The following is a 17202-nucleotide window of genomic DNA, read 5'->3' as shown; positions in this document are numbered from 1 at the left end:
TCAGGTGGTTGAGCGACGGCCTTCGGCTCAGGTCATGAGCCTGGAGTCCCGGGATCGAGCCCCGCTCCCTGCTCGGCGGGGAGTCTGCTTCCCCCTCTGACCCTCCCCCCTCTCGTGCTATCTCATTCTCTCTCTCAAATAAATTAAATCTTAAAAAAAAAAAGAAAGAAAGGAAGTGCCTGAGCCCCAGAAGGCAGGCTCACGCTTCCTCAGTCCCCCCAGATTACACTGACACAGCTCTAAAAACTGTGGGGTAGACAATGGGAAATGGGAGAATAGTATATGAGGTGAGAAAGCTCACGCCAGTGTCAGGTCTCCTAAGAGCTCTGGAAAATGCTGGAGCTCAGACCTAAAGCAGGGGGACCAGAACGGGGTGGCATGGGAATGGAAGGCAGAGTGAAAAGTGAGGAGCCCCCGTAGCAGCTGGGCTGGCCCTCTCCTCCGCCTTGATCAGGGGAGGGAAAAATTAAATGCCCACTTCACTCACAGCCCAAAATAAGTATCACATCAAGTCACAATTCAATTGTAAAAAAAAAAACCCAAAAAACTATAAATGCAATGGTAGGAAACAGGAAAATATTTTTAAAATCTTAGGGGGTGGGAAGGGACTTCAAAATAAAATTCAAAATCCTGGTGCTACAACGGGATCTGGTGATGCGTGTGATCTCCATTCTGCGGGGAAGACAAGGTGCCTGGAGAACACGCATGCATGGCACATGTGGGGCACGCTCACCACACGTGAACGGTGCTTAGAATCCCAAAGAAAAGGCACGAACACCACAGGATGCTTCCCACCCCCATCCCGTGGCAACAGAAGCCCTGAATTATTATGGCAATAACACTCTGATCTGAACACCAATCAGTCGGGCCTCAGTCTGAGGTGCAGAGCGCTGGAGCCGGGCCTGGGGCTGCAGGCCTGACCCTCACATGCCTCCCTTGGGGCAGCTGCTCTGGCCTCCCTAGACCTCCAGGTGCCCTGCGCACTCGGGCTGACAAGGGCATCTGCTCCCCAGGCACTGGTGCTGTGAGGCCTGGGAATGGGAGCCACTCACGGTGTGCGGTGCCTGGTACACAGTGTGCGGTCGGCACACGTCACCGCGGTGCTCCTACTCCAACAGACGGAAATGTTGCGCACCATGGCAATCCTGCACTGAACGCTTCCCTGCTCGTCCTCTGGTTCATAAAGTGTGTTCAAAGGACCGTGTTTCCCTTAGAAATAACTTCTAACAGGGTCTGTGGGGCAGCAGCACTTCCAGTCCCTGTGGCTGGCCAGACTGATGCTCCCTCCACTTTCCCAGCGGTGCTCCAGATGTGGGGCACCAACACGACCCAGCACAAGCAGGCACAGAGCAGAGCACACCCAGAACCGGGACTGGGCACGTGTAGAGCTCAGGAGGTGACCAAGACGGGCACCCAGGTCCCTGAGAAGGTGGATGAAAACACAATGTTGGGACAAATGGCGCCAGGCCACATATCCAGGGAGAAACACAAAAAAACACAGAATCACTATGAAAAGCTAAAACAAATCTGTGAGGTCACTTTAGGGGCCCCGAGGGCTATGAAGCCAGGAGGGCCGCCATGGTGTCGTCGAGGATAGCACCAGCCTCGGCCCGTCTCGAGTACCTGCCAACATCGGCCTACCCGAGGGCCACGACTTCTAACTACTCCTTACTCTTCACACAAACCCCACAGACCCTATAATCATTGGGCTCTAATCCAAAAGCACAGTTTACACTCAAGAACCCTTGAGTGCCTGCTTTCTTTTTTTTTAAGATTTTATTTATTTGACAGAAAGAGACAAGCGAGAGAGGGAACACAAGCAGGACAAGTGGGGGAGGGAGAAGCAGGCTCCCCAGTGAGCAGGGAGCCCGACGTGGGGCTCGATCCCAGGACCCTGGGATCATGACCTGAGCCAAAGACAGACGCTTAACGACTTGAGCCACCCAGGCACCCTGAGTGCCTGCTTTCTTTACCGAGTGAGGGCAGCCCCAGTGCATGGAGGCAGCACCCCCCAACCTACAGGCCGGAAGCCCCACTGCAAGCACCCCGTTTCACACCCCGCCCCCCCCGGGACATTGCAGTGCAAGTTGCAGACCATGAACTGCTGCCCCCAACTCCTGACACCAGGACGCAGGGAATCCTGTCTGGCAGGGCCCAACAGCACTCAGACGGTTTCCACAGAATCAAACCATTTCCTACTCAAGAGGCTGCTCTGCAATATCACAAGAAACTTTTGAACATTAAGAAAACAAATTACTATTCTGCTCTCCAACAGGTATCGACTATTTTCAGCTCCGGCAGACCATTAAACAGCTTAGTGATGCTTACTCTGGCTGAGAATACACAGCCATTAAATATTTTAACAGAAAGTAAACAACACAATAAAATCTATTATACTTCCATGTTTATATTTGCATAATAGTTTAAAAATAATCTTTCACATGAAAATAAATAAAATTCCACATAGTCAACCCTGAATAAAAGCTTTCAGCATTAAACATAAATAAGGGAGCAACCCGTTTTTTATGGGTCTTTCACGTAGAATAAATAGCACGTTCCAGAACAAGTAGGAATACAATCTAGAACAATACACAGAAAGCATATTAACACAAATCTTAGGATATCAAACGTTCAAATGACACTTTCAGCTTTAACTGAATGCTGGAAACAGAGAAGCAAATACAAGCAGTAATTCCACTCAGCAAAATCCACAGACATTTTTACTCCTACTTGCACAAAGACTGAGAAAGCGAAGGAAGGAGAGGGTATGAGTGTGTATATGCAGTAAGGGACGGGGTGGAGGCTGTCACCTGCCATTGACACATGAAAACAGGGGCCAGAACCTTCCACGAACAGTTTGGCCCCCTGTGCACCCAGAGGCTCAGAACCCAGGGCACAAGAAGAAGCTAGGACACCTGTGTCCATGGCGCTAGAAATCCAGTCAGGAAAACGCCATAGGAAAAACCACACTGAGCACCAATCTCCACCCCTTGCCCCCGAGTGTGCACATGCAATACTCCGACCACTCCAGCCTGCCACCTGCATGGTCACGGTCTTCTCCTCCTGTGGAAGGGGGACGGGCACAGGACAGAAGCTGGTGTATGGGGCTGTCAGCATTCCAGGACAGCGCCGGGAGTGCAGGAGGCCCCCAGGGACATCCACTGTAGCTCAGCCTGAACCTCACAAGATGCAGCTGAAATAGTGGTGTGAAGGGAGGGTGAACCACTCAGCTCTGCCAGACTCGAGCTGCAGAGCACTCAGACCAAGAGGAGTCCCACCCAGGTTTTCCTCCTGAGTGCCAGGTGGCCTGGAGATGCCACCGGGCCTTCATCACAAGGGACAGGAAGCCCGGGTGCAAGAGCAGCAAGGTAAGGTAAAGACATTTCCCTTAAGTGCCCGCCAAAGCCAGGACAAAGCCACTTCCCTGCAAGCCACGCTGCCATGATCGAGACTGTTAGGTCTAAACGTGGCTAACAGTGTACCAGCAGCTCCCTCACTGCTCACTCTGACTCGGTTTCTCCACGCTGGTAAATGTGGGGGCTCAACGCTGTGACCTCTGAGAGCCAGCTCCTCGAATCTCTGATGCTCTGGTCTCGGAATTCTGCTGGAATTCCTCCCTTTTTCTTTGGAGGAGAATAGGTGGGGTGTGGTTTTGTCTCCATGAACTCACAGATCATCTGAAAGCATTACGAACTTACAGGGCCGTCACAGCTACGCCAGGGCTACTGGGTGCTCCTAACCCACACTGATAACAACGGGCAGTGTCGTGAAGACGAAGCACACGTACCAGCTCCACGTCAGGCGGCACATTCAGCCCCAAAGGGGCAATGAAAGGCTCCTCGTTTTCCTCTATGTTTTCAGCCTCATTTTTTTCTGTATAAAAAGAAAATATAAAACTTCAGAACAATGACCAGGAAGGAAGGCGGCCACCAACAGTAAGCAACAATGGAGGGACCACCGTGAGTGCCGTTCCCTGGCTCTCCACCTTCCCATCATCACCTCTAGAAACACTTTCCCGTCTCCTCTACTGCTCCAGCATGCACCAGTCGGGTTATGTTACCAGCCCCCCAGAGGCTACTGGGCACTGACCTCTCCTGGAGACCTGGCAGTGGGCATCTCCCCACAATGCGCCCTACTTGGCGGGCACTCAGACCTTGATCACTTCTCCCTGCTCCCAGCTCTGTGATCCGTGTGTGTGTTTAACTGGCACTAAGACCCCGTCTGAGCTGTTTCTGCAGGAACCCTAGGGAGGCAGGCACAGCACAGGTGCTCAATGCCCAGATGGCGGGCTGATTTCACCATCAAGTTGTAAAGCCCTAAAGTATAACTGCCAAGACTCTCCACCCACGCAAATGACCTCCCTACCACCAATAATTAGATGCCTCTTTCCCATTTCCATCTACAAACAGCTCTGTCCACTGTATGTCAGATGGGGCACTGCACGTCAAAACTTCCTGAATCAGAAAGTACCTGCATACCTTGCAATCACTCAGGTGATCACCTACTTAAAAGGACACAGTGACGGCACCTGGGTGACTCAGTTGGTTGGGCAACTGCCTTTGGCTCGGGTCATGACCCTCAAGTCCCAGGACTGAGTCCCGCATCGGGCTCCCTGCTCAGTGGGGAGTCTGCTTCTCCCTCTAACCCTCCCCCCCATGCTCTCTTTCTCAATAAATAAAGGTCTTTTTAAAAAGGGACATAGTGAAATGTACAAAAACCTATAGAAAATTTATCAAAGCTAACATTACAAAGGATTTTAATACCTACTTAGGTTTTCTGTCAAAAAAATAACATTAAGTAAACATGAAATCTTCATCAAAACCAATGTTTCCACCACATGTGGTTTCTTGATGAGATGAAAACTTCTGAAGGTTTTCTATCAAACCTAATTCTTCTATGAAGCCAAGGAGGAATTGTAAGCAGGTTTCACTGTACCTAAAAACCTGGGTATTCTAGTCTGAAGAGATACAGGTGGATTACAAATTCCTAAGGAAGAACTATTTAACACCAACCCGCCTGTTTCTACTTACGTACCCTTACTCTCCCCCAAGAACCAGAGACTCACTCGGGCCTGACAGCTTCCTGTGATCAGCAGCTCCGCTGCCCAGCAGCAGTGACCAAATGGCCCAGTGCGGCTGGAGGACACCGGACACCCTGGTCTGCAACACGACAAGTAGCAACTTCAAATCTCACAGTCTCCTGGGCACAGGGCCAAAGGTGTGTTTATCAAAGTACGTTTACTCTATCTCCCTAACATGACAAAATGATGGAAACTTTTCTCTTAAACAGTCCTGCCGTCGTGTGCCACTGCTCATGAAGTAAAGGAGCCCAAATCAAGAGCTGTTTGGAACACGGAGGCTACACAGAGCTGCTCTGTCCTTATACACACCTTAATTTATAGAAAAATGGCTTTAGTAGCACAGAACAAAATACAACCATTACAATACTCAGATTCAAATAAATTCAAATCCCCCTTTTGCATAAAAAAGATCTTTGATAATGATAAAAAAAAAAGCACAGGAAAATCACAAGAATCTGCCATGTGGAAGGAACAGGGGGTGATGCACAGACACAGAGATGCTCACAGCATGAAGCTTAAAATGCCCCAAAATGCCAGAACAATATAGTAACTTTGAAAATCAAGGAATAGTTAAACCCGTTGAGGGCACTGGAAAACCAAAAAAAAAAGCCTTTTTTTTTTTTTTTTTTTTAAAGGAATGCAACACAGAAGTAAAACCTCCCTGTCAGTGGTACTGGGTACCAACCTGAATTCTACCAAGTGGCATTTTACCTACATTAGCATCAGCGAAGCACAAAAAGCCAAGATTTAAGTTTCACATGGGCCCAACTTTCATTAAAAAAATTAATCCGTAGGACGCCTGTGTGGCTTAGTCGGTTGAGCACTGGCTCTTCATTTCAGCTCAGGTCAGATCTCAGGTCCTGGGATCCGGCCCTGCACTGGGCTCCACGCTTAGCGAGGAGTCTGCTTCACATTCTTCCTGTCCCTAGGCCCCTCCCCCACATGCATGCTCTAGCACTCTCTCTCAAACATATCTTAAAAAAAATGTAATCAGGGGTGCCTGGGTGGCTCAGTTGGTTAAGCGACTGCCTTCGGCTCAGGTCATGATCCTGGAGACCCGGGATCGAGTCCCGCATCGGGCTCCCTGCTCAGTGGGGAGTCTGCTTCTCCCTCTGACCTTCCTCCCTCTCATGCTCCCTCTCTACCATTCTCTCTCTCTCAATAAATAAAAAAAAAATCTTTAAAAAAATGTAATCAGCATATAAGGCAAAGTCCTGAGAATGTGATTATAGAAATAAAAAAAACTTATAAAATAGTAAAGAGAACTTTAAGTTAAAGAGAAAGCACGTTAAAACTTTGAAGAGAAATTAAATCACATTGAAATTCTTAAAATTCAGTAATTGTAAAGAAGTTTAATTACACAGGGACAATATCCGACACGTGTTAACAGGGGTCGGCAACTTTCTGGACATTGCCAGACGGTAAGCATTTCTGGCCACACATGGCCTGTGGGCCAACTGCTCGACTGTGCCGCTAAGCTGCAAAGGCTGCCCAGCCACAAGCCAGTGTGGCTGTGCGCCCATGAAACTTCACTGACAAACCTGTGGTTGGGCCAGCGGTGGCAGAAGGCTGATCCCTAATCGAGAATGTTAAGAAATTAATATTATGGAGTTTTCCAAAGTTGTCACTTGATCTTGCAAAAGACATTGGGCCTTTAGAAATTTCCACTCTCACGTATGAAGTGATATAGGACGTACTCCTTCCTTCTGATCAAAAATACTACGTATTTAAAGCAGACATAATGTACACAGTTCGGGAGCAAACCAGCAGAATCTCAACTATCCAGAACCCTAACAGAGGTCACTCACTGTGGATAAAGGAATGAGTGCTTACTTCTTGGACCTGCAAGAACATTTCCACTAGTCCTAACTTCTGAGCGCATGAAGTGCCGTTAACGAGGCTTTAACGGAACACGGTCTGTGCAGAAAGTCTCCGCAGGCCCCGAGGACACAGCTGGACAACAGTGACTGCTGCCCACGAGGTCAAGAGCAGGACGAAGGAAGGGCAACAAGGAAGTACCTGTGCAAGACGCCCTACGTCCTGTCAAGGTGGCCCCCACCCATGAAGGGGGCAGGAGATCCCCGCGCGGCCGCACCAGGCCGGGAGGACCACACTGTAACATTAAGCTGACATAACTACTAGAAACTTGTTAGGAGGTTTGTAACTGAAGGAGAAACCAATTAAGTCCCAAATAACTGTTAGCTCTAAAACGAAATCCCTGTACGATGTGATTCTACTTCACTAAACATTCCCATAGTTTCTAAAGTTAGACTTCTCCTTCCCTTTAATATTTTTATTTATTTATTTAAAGCAAGCTCCGGGGCGCCTGGGTGGCTCAGTCGGTTAAGCGACTTGCCTTCGGCTCAGGTCATGACCCTGGAGTCCCGGGATCGAGTCCCGCATCGGGCTCCCTGCTCAGCGGGGCGTCTGCTTCTCCCTCGGACCCTCCTCCCTGTCGTGCTCTCTATCTCTCATTCTCTCTCTCAAATAAATAAAATCTTTTAAAAAAATAAATAAAGTAAGCTCCACACCCAACGTGGAGCCTGAGATTGAGAGTCACATGCTCTGCGACGGAGCCAGCTGGGTGCCCCATACAGTTCTCCTTCCCCTTAAACAGAAGGTCCTGAACATACTGATCTAGCCTTGAGGTTTCCGGTTCGTGTCATCATTACTGATAGTTAATGTCTGATTACTATGCAAGGCCGTAAAAACTGTGCTCTCATGGCTTACCAAAGTGACAAAGTATATTTGTTCCTGCACTCGCAAGTCCAGATATTTTGGGGGCACTATTTTTTTATATTGAAAGTTCCTAGAGTTAAACCAGAAGAGAATGATTTTAAAATCTTCCATTTTATATAAACATTACTGCACACCACCACACGGGTGTGCGTGTTACGGGTCCTACCAAGTCTAACTAGGAGGTCTCGTGCTCTTCTCTGTAGATCAGCAAGTGACTCCACAGGCATCCTACTGAGCCTTGTCATTATTTTAGTTTTGGAGGGGATGTGAAGAAGCAGGTTCACACGAGGGTAGTTAACGCCTATCCTGTAAGGTGACACCCGCCCGTGAGAACAAATCACCATGTATATCAACTCATGTATCATCAGTTAAGAAACAAAGATCCAGAGTGAGTAATTTCCAGTTACCCAAGTAAAAAAAAAATACGTGGAAGGCATCCAGATCCAATGCAGACGAGAGCCTGCATTCAGTTTCCACCTCCAGGAACACTTAATTTTCTAATTTCTAGTTTGTTCTGTCCTAAGAAGGAGTTCCACTAATGCTGTCTGTGTCACAGTGAGGTTACCACTGCTTAGCGTCCACGCCTGTACCGTGAAGACCGCACCGCGACGTGTGCAGGATGCCGGCAGCCGTGTTACACTGGCAGCCCCCCCCTCACCTCTCTGTTTGGCGGGCTCCTCCTCCTCTGTCGGCTCCGACGGGTCGTAATAGTCACTGCCGTAAGTGAACCCCACTGCGTTGTAGCTCCCGTCCTCTGCCAGGGCTTCACTCAATCGCTTGTATTCTTCCTCTTGAATAAAAATGAGAATTTTATTAACAAAAATGGAAATTTACTGAGAAAAATCTTACATATTTCTAAAGTTGTAGCTATCAGTAGAGCATACAACACACTTTTTTCAACCTCTTTTTGAGGCAAACATGTTTTTACAAATTCACACCTCACATCTAATAATATGGACTCTTTTGCCAGTACATGTTTACCACAGTTAGCAGAACACACGTCTTTTGTGGAAAATTTCTTCCTGCTGAGAAATTTGGGGATTAAGAACTGTATTAAAGATTGTTAAGGCAAAGACAAGAACATCAATTTTAGTTTATACGATACTGTTAAAGAAGAACAGTTAAAGAGTTTGGTTTTTGTTTTTTCAAATCCCAGTCTGCCCTCAAAAGCTGGGAAAATTCTTTGTGGCTCTATATATAAACTATCCTGAGGTCCTCTCAGAACGCAAAGACTCCTGTTTTTCCAATCCACTGGGTACTGTCAAGATAATATCAGAAAGAGTGAGTATAAAAAAATGAATGGGAGTAAATTTTAAATACTTAAAAAATTTTAAAAAGTTTGTTGCTTAAGTAAGTTTTTCTTGAGCAGTACCTTGCCTTGCCTCCTCCTCAAGCAAGTCCGTATGCAAGGCTAAATACCTCTCTTCATCACACAGGGCATCTATTCGTGCCTCCTCTTCAGAGAGCTGGTAATCTCGGTTCCACGTGGAATACTCAGCATCATACTCAGAAAGGTCATGCAGGTGACCGCGCCCATCATATCTGTAATATGAACACGCTGGTCAATGGAAAGAAGTTAACGTCTAGGTTGGTTTGTGTGTGATGTTTTATATACATACTTACCGATTAAAACAAAGAAATAAAAATAGTAAAACAAACATAAAAAATCTTCTCAGATTTATATTTAATTTGGCTAGTCATAGCTCACCTACTTTTAAACTCAAGTTATTGTAACAAAGTCTAAATTCCTTTGTATAATATGACAAAACTTGTAATTAAAGGTAAACAACCCTTTAATAGTATAAGTGGTGCTCACTTCACTAGCAGTGCTTACCGTTTATGGTTTGCTCAACCATTCAATGCCATTTGCAAAAAAAAAATAAAAATAAAAATTTTTTTTTTCTGAAAAGTCAAATATAGCTTACATTCACACAAACCGAATACATAAATACCTATCCGTAAGAACCCAACGGTCGAAATTTCCTCGCTTCTTTCTGCTAGTCCCGAACTCTCAGGAGAGATCTTCACCAAAGAAACTTGCGTCCATTGGAGGTAAAATCTTGGCTAGGCTCGCCCCCTAGCCACTTGGCTGAGGAAATAAGTGCTGGGTTATGTGATAGAGAGACACACATACATAGGAACAGTGACATATACGTGCAGTTTAAGGAGGTTCACTGGAAACAGAGCAAAACTATTAGCAGATGCAGTATAAATATCTTCTAAACTTTTTACCCCCAGGAAATCACATACGTTAAGACACATCCATGTTTATGTGCATGGACCAATAGGCACGTTAGCCAAATTAGGAATAAAGTCACTTTTTGCTATACTTTTAACATAAAGATTCGGTGAAGCTGCTGTTGATGTGCAATATCAAATAATAAATGAGTGATTTAGAAACACTCAGATTTAGGCTTGCAAAAACAAACAGAGACAAACAAAAGTCTGCCTGACTTTTTAATGCTGACTTTTGTAATGAGGACCAAAAATTACTTAAATAAAAAAGACATTTACAAGAAAAAAGGCCAAAATTCCAGAGTAGCCAAGTTATTGCATTTTATTAAATTTCAAAATTATTTTTAATGTAAACCTCCTTAACTTACAAATGTAGATCATTATTTGAAAATATTATACATGTACATGTGTAGCGTTTGCTCCCCATTAGTTTTGGAAGACCTCACTCCAATCAATCATGTACAGAATGATATGGAAAACTGCATAAAGAGCTCAGACTTCATCGCTTACCAAACTTTAATAATAAATATCACAAGTAACACTTTGGAAAAGCAAAGCTGCCTGACAACTCAGGCAACATCGAGCGATAGAAACTATGGTTTAAAGGCACAGCATGTTTGAGCAGAGCATGGAGCGTCAGGTCCAGACCTGCTCCGGCAACCCTCCCTTCCAGAGTCACTGTTCTCTAGATCTAACTCCAAACGGCAATGTCAGGGATGGAAAAAGGCCTATTTGGTCATGAATGTGTCCATTCTGGCCAGCTCACAGGTCATCCCTACAGTCATGTCCCAGGGCTTTGCAGAATCCAGCTTTAATCAAACGACGGACTTCCTTCACTCGGAGACACTATTCCACAGTTAAATGGCTGGTCATCGTTAGCTTTTCAGTCCGGGCCCCAGAAGCAGAGTTGCCAAACCGGCAAAAAAAAAAAAACCAAAGCAACAAACAAGAACCCCAAGGAGAAGGAAAGGGGGGCTGAAAATACGGGAGGGGATGGGAGCAAACAACCTACAGCATGTAATGCTGTCCTTTTCAAACCAAACATCTTTAGAAATCCCCAACCCCGGACCCCTCTGCCCAAAGCGGCTGAACACCCCGAGGGCGATTACCTAAAGCAGGTTCGATTTGAAAAGAAACACATCTGCACCCCAGTTCCACCCTTAGGTTTTAAGAGACCGTGAAACCAGCCCTAAGAACACTACCTCTAAGAGCAAAGCCAGCGTCTGCCCCGGTCAACTGGTTTCCAACTGATTGGCAAATTCACCCTGGGTCTGAAGATTCATCAAGTCAGAACACGTCAGAGCATCCCTGGGTGGGGAGGAGGGGGCTGGCGGAGTCAAAACGTCATGCCGGCAAAATAGGGGCGCTCCACAAGGAGGGCGCTGGGGCACACAAGTTTCAAGGCTAACTCTCGGGGTCCAAAAGGTTTCCTAACAGCGCGGCCTCAGCGTGCGATGTTTCGGGGTGCCCTCCCCCCACACCGAGCTGTGGGAGCGCCGCGGGCAGGGAGGCAGCGCACGACCCCACGGGAACGCCGGTCGGGAGAGGCCGGGGCACGGGCAGCTTCCACCGCGCGGGGCGGCCAACTGGAACCGGCGACCGGGGTGAGGGGTCGCGAGGGGCTGCGGGAGCAGAGGCGATCCCTCCGGCGACACACGCGGCACCAGCTCCAGCCAGTGCCTTAGGGCAGGTTTCACCGTCCCCCTCCCTCCAGAACCAGGGGGGTGTAAGGACAGAGGAGGGGGTCCCCCAGATCCCCGCCGGCTCCACAAAACCCTTCAGTCCTGGCCATCAAGTCAACATCAGACGAAATCAAGCGGGCGAGGGAAGGGGAGGAGCGGCGGGTGGGGGGAGGAACCGACCTGTCGATGAGGATCTTGTGGTCCCCCATCCAGGGGATGAGGTGCTGTCCCTGTTCCTGGGCCAGGGCCCGCTCGTCATCCCGGAACAGCTTGCAGGCATAGCCGAAGACCAGCAGCTCCACTCGGTTTCCCCCACCGCCGGCACCGCCGGGTCCGGCCTCCTCTTTCGCGCCGCTCTTCCTCTCGGTTTTGGCACGGCCTCCGCTCGCGCCGTACATGACAGCGTCGCCGGCGTCCAGGCTGGTCCTCTTCTGCGCCGCGCGGATGTCCCCAATGCCTCCGCCTGGCCTACCCCCTCAGTCAAGAGCGCCGCATCCCGGCCCCAAACTCGACACGGCCGCCATAGCGGGCAACAAAATGGAGGAAGCTCAACTTCCGGCGAGGGCAGCCCTACTTCCGGCGAGCAGATTTGGCAGATTCGCTACTCTTTGCAGCCGTTCGAGGCGCCGGAAAGTATTTTGGCTCTAGCCTTCGGCATTCGGAGGCCTCGCCACGGTAGGAGCTGATGTGATCAAAGGACAGGGCATGTGTAGGTTCGTTTTCTCAGACGGTTGTCCAGAGCAGTGGCGAAAGCGCGGCGCCGGATCGCGCGCTACCTGCATCGGGCCGGCCGGGCGCGCGGCGCGCTGGGGTGGCCCCTCTCTGCGCCCGCGCGAGGTCTCCTGGTCTTCGCTGCCCCGGCCAGGGTCCGGGCCGAAGACTGGGGGTCGCGGGCTGGGGCATGGCGGACCAGGGAGCTCTGGGGCCGGGGGCCGCGGGGGCCGGGGAGATCTGGGGCTGGGGGACCAAGGGGCCAGGGAGCTCTGAGGCCGGGGGCTGGGGGGCCGGGGAGATCTGAGGCCGGGGGCTGGGGGCTGGGGGGGCAGGGAGCTCTGAGGCCAGAGGCTTGGGGGGCCGGGGAGCTCTGGGGCCGGGGGCCGCGGGGGGCCGGGGAGCTCTGAGGCCGGGGGCTGGGGGCCCGGGGAGATCTGGGGCTGGGGGACCAAGGGGCCAGGGAGCTCTGAGGCCAGAGGCTTGGGGGTCCGGGGAGCTCTGAGGCCGGGGGCTGGGGGCTGGGGGGGCAGGGAGCTCTGAGGCTGGGGGACCAAAGGGCCGGGGAGCTCTGGGGCCGGGGACTTGGGGGGCTGGGGAGCTCTGAGGCCAAGGGCTGGGGGCCCGGGGAGCTCTGAGGCTGGGGGCTAGAGGGCTAGGGGTTTGGGGGTCAGGCCCTGCCCTTTCCAGGGCAGTCGCTTCAGGTTTCTGAGGCCCTGGTAACTTGTGGGTCCTGGGGATCGCGACCCTCATCCCGTCTACCTGGGAAGGTTTCCGTAGCAGAAACCGAAGGGCTTAGTAAGTCGTGAAGCCCCTTGCCCTAACTGGACTTCAGGTTCCTGGGACTCGCGTGGGAAAAAAGTAGTCGAGGTTGATGCAGGGGGCCTCGTTCTGGGAGACCAGCCACCTGGATGCGGGGTGACTGCTACTCGAGTAGGTTCCTCCTGGGCCTCAGTTTTCCCACCTGTGTTTTCCGTAGGAGAGTGGCATCTTGTGGTCCAGTCTAGAGTTTCAGGCCAGACTGCCCGGTGGCTGGAGTGCAGAAGCACTGCCTTGGGGCCCAGAGCTCTCTTGGCGCTGGGCCTGAACTGCCAGTGAAGTAAATGTTCTTCCCTCCAGCCCACATTCCTTGTCCATAAAGTACAGCTTTTTCTGCTAGTAAGGTTGAGATAAGATAATGTATATGAAGGGTGGGTAATAGGGTTTTAAAAATTAAGCCACGAGCAGTTTCTACCTCAGGGCCTTTGCCCTTGTGATTTCTTTGGCTGTGTCACTCTTCTGGCTTTTTCTGGGCCAGGCTCCACATCCAGGTCTCAGCTCTGGTCCCTTCTCAGACTGGCTGTAGGTGTGCACACCAAGTAGAATTTCCTGCACTCGTCCGCCCTTCTTGGGGCCGATCTGCCTTTGGAGCACTCACCACCACCTCACATCACATCTGTATATAGCTCTCCCCAGTATTCGCTTCAGGAGAGCAGGGTTTTTTTGGGTTCATCTGAGCATCCCCAGTCCCTGGGCTAGCACCTGGCACACAGTCCGCCAAGTATGGATTTCTATCTATAGAATGAACATGACCGAGCCATTGTCCTATCTGGCTCTACAAGGCTGCCTTGCCCCCACCGAGGGGGCATACTGTAGCTCTCAGTTGCTCAGTAAGTCCTACCTGATGCTCCAGGCACCTGCAGGTCTGTTGGGATGCTGGGTCCGCTTCGAGCTTTCCCTGGAGTTCAGGGAGCTGGGTCAGCCCCAACACTCCGAGCCAAACTCCTCTGCTCCTTTGACCTCAAGGGGAGTCTGGAAGCCTTCAGACCCTGTGCAGGTGTGCAGGTGGCTTTTTCAGCCTGGCGTGGGATTTTTGAAGACCTGGGTTGCACTCCTAACCCTGACTTCAGTTCCACTGGAACTTTGAGTTCTGTCCTTTCTGAGCCTCCCTTCTCTGTAAAGTAGGGACAGAACAGGACTCTGTCCTTCAGAAAGCTGCCAGAGATCTTAGAGCTGATACACAAGGATGTCCATCTGCCCTGAGTGTGTTTTCAAACAAAAGCACTGAAGCGTGTGTGGGGGGGAGGGGGGTCAGGTGTTGAACTGGCCCAGTGGTGTTTGAACTGCGGGCTGTAGTCCACCGCTGCTGATGAAATCAGTGCAGAGGCTCATAACCAGCATGAAAACACGAGGAAAAAGTCTCTCAATTGGTTCTCTGTATTTCCAAGTGAATCTGAGAGTTAGCTCGTCCAGTTCTTCCCAGAAGCCTTCACGCGTTGGTGCTGGGATTGCCTGGGGAGAGTTGGCACCTTCTCAATGTTTACTCCTCCAATCTACTAGGCATCCATCTATTAAAAAGTCTCTCAACGTTTACTAGTTTTCTCCATAGGATCTTGAGCATGTTAGATATATTCCTATAGATACTTCACTTTTTGATGCCATCGTGAACCCTTTTAAGTCCCACTTGCGAATTGTTTGTTGCTGGGAAGACAGTCTAAACACTGATTTTTGTGTTCGGCTGCCTTGCTCAGCTTCATTATTTCTTGTTCTTTATCTGTAGATTGGTTTGGATTTCTGACCTGGACAATCATACGGTCTGTGAGTGATGCCTGCTTTGCTTCTTCCCAGGCCTACCCTCGTTCCTCTCGTCGTTCTTCCATTCTCTCCCCTCATAGCGTGAGCGCCTCTGCCCCGACGGAGGACACACGGGCGTCATGCGCACCCTCACCTGTTCCTGGTCTCGGCGTGAAGGTTTTCCCTACCTCCACTGTTGAGTGTGGCTCGGGTGGAGGTTCTTGGAGACTACCCTTTATCAGAAGAACGTTCCCTTGTATTCCTAGTTTGTTAGGGGGCGGGTGTGTGTGTGTGTGTGTGTGTGTGTGTGTGTGTGTGTGTTTTAATGAAAGGAAGTAGAATTTTATCAGATGCCCTTTTTGCACTGAGATGATTATTTGATTTTTCTCTTTTAAGCTAATAAGTGGGTTACATTGATTTTTTTTTTAAGATTTTATTTATTTATTTGAGAGAGAGAGAATGAGAGAGAGCACGAGAGGGGCCAGAGGGGGAAGCAGACTCCCCGCCGAGCAGGGAGCCCAATGCGGGACTCGATCCCGGGACCCCAGGACCATGACCCGAGCCGAAGGCAGTCGCTCAACCAACTGAGCCACCCAGGCACCCTACGTTGATTTTCTAATGTTAAAGTAACCTTGAATTTTTCAGATCGTTTCAACTTGATCATGATATTTTATTCCATATATACATTGCTGGGTTTGATTTGCTAACGTTTTGTTTAGGACTTTTTGTTGTTGGGAGAGGGAGGAGACGTACAGTTGACAGAAGTGCAGAATATGTAAGGAGCTTGTATGAATCAATAAGAAAAATTAATTAAAAAATGGGTGAGGGGCGCCTGGGTGACTCAGTCTGTTAAAGTGTCCAAGGCTTGGTTTTGCCTCATGTCATGATCTCAGGGTCGTGGGATGCAGCCCCGTGTCAGGCTCTGTGCTCAGTGGGGTGTCTGCTTGAGATTCTCTCTCTCCCCCTGCCCCCCACCCACTGGTGCATGCATTCTCTTAAAAAAAAATAATAACAATGGTGAAAGATTAACAGACTTTTTTTATAAAAAAGGAAATTAAATTACAATAAACACGTGGAAAGGAGTTTAATCTCTATAAGGGAAATGCAAATGGGGTACCATTTGGACCCCAGAGATGTAAGTCCCAACATGAGTAAGTGGGTAAGGATGGGGGGCAGTGTACACCTTCATAAGCTGCTAGCAGGGTGTAAATTGGTAAAACCACTGTTTGGTTTAATTTTTATTCTGTTTATTTGTTTCTTTAGTTTGTTTATTGCTACAACCACTGGAAAGGACTGTTGTCAGTAGAATATCTAGTGAAGTTCAGTATACCCCGTCACCAGCAATTCCACTTGTCCGCGGACACCCTGATGCGGGCCCGAGTGCGGCAGGAGACCTGGACACACATGTTTATGACGTCGTTAGTTGAACGGCCCCACACTGGAAAGAACCCGTGTCCATCAGTAATAGAATGGATAAATCAATTGCAGTATGTTGATAATACGTGATGGGGTATAATACAAGGAAACGGGCCACAGCTGTAAGCAAGAGCATCGATGAATTTCGCAAACCTTTTGAGCAAAGGAAGCAGGATAGAAAAGTGCAGACAGTGTTTGAGTTACTCTCACGATTCCACTCATAAAATGCAAACAGGTGAAATTCACCTATAATGTGTAGGGGTGCATGCGTGGGTGGTAAGATTAAAAAGAAGCAAAGCAGTGTTAATAGATGACCCGATGTGGGGAGAGGCAGAGGGTTACCCCAGGACACTGCATTTGCTTTGCCGAGCTGGAGGGGGGCGCGTCGCTACGTGGGTGATCAAAACTGTCAAGTGCCTTTTTCTCTAATGGCTTTAAAAAGTAAAAAGGACATCTCAGCTGTAAGTTGTTACTACTTTCTGATATTTTAAATTCAGCTGCACCCACACACAACCATATTTCTTATGGTGGCTCACGGTAAACATTTGAAAGCTGCTTGTGTTCCCTGGAAGACACCTTTCTATTCTGTGATTGGACGTGGTTGCTGGCCCACGCTAGCTTTGTTCCCACATAGGAGTGTGTGCTCGGGACACCGAGGACATCTTACAGGGAGGGGTGGGGTTTACGCCGAGGTGATGAGGTGACAGGAGGACGTTGGCTCCGCCCAGTCAAGCTAGAGCTCTGTGATCGCGGCTTACTCATGGGAGGCGGAGTCCGCCCCCGCAT

At 49.4% G+C, this 17202-nt stretch overlaps 1 protein-coding gene and 1 long non-coding RNA gene across 3 annotated transcripts in view; one reads left to right on the top strand and one right to left on the bottom strand.

Annotated features, from left to right (window-relative positions):
• SFSWAP (splicing factor SWAP) overlaps nt 1-12268 on the bottom strand; it is a 68889-nt gene extending 56621 nt beyond the window's left edge. The window contains exons 1-4 of one of the 2 annotated variants that reach the window (XM_028095835.2): nt 11917-12268; nt 9192-9361; nt 8478-8609; nt 3788-3873 (exon numbers count right to left, since the gene is read on the bottom strand). In XM_028095835.2, coding sequence (XP_027951636.1) covers nt 3788-3873; nt 8478-8609; nt 9192-9361; nt 11917-12134 — 606 coding nt within the window. In that variant the 5' untranslated portion in view covers nt 12135-12268. Of the gene's footprint in view, nt 1-3787; nt 3874-8477; nt 8610-9191; nt 9362-11916 lie in introns of those variants that run through there. The other variant, XM_028095836.2, reaches the window with a different exon arrangement.
• An 846-nt stretch (nt 12269-13114) lies between these two features.
• On the top strand, nt 13115-16881 carry LOC114202561 (uncharacterized). Its single transcript, XR_003607819.2, has 2 exons — nt 13115-15177; nt 16264-16881. It is a non-coding gene; the product is annotated as an uncharacterized LOC114202561 (long non-coding RNA).
• The last annotated feature ends 321 nt before the right edge of the window (nt 16882-17202 follow it).

This window comes from Eumetopias jubatus, unplaced genomic scaffold (assembly GCF_037043125.1).
Source record: "Eumetopias jubatus isolate StellerSeaLion01/CBP00866 unplaced genomic scaffold, mEumJub1_p1.0 scaffold_16, whole genome shotgun sequence".
Taxonomy (NCBI): Eukaryota; Metazoa; Chordata; class Mammalia; order Carnivora; family Otariidae; genus Eumetopias; species Eumetopias jubatus.
This window is presented reverse-complemented; position numbering and strand designations above follow the sequence as displayed.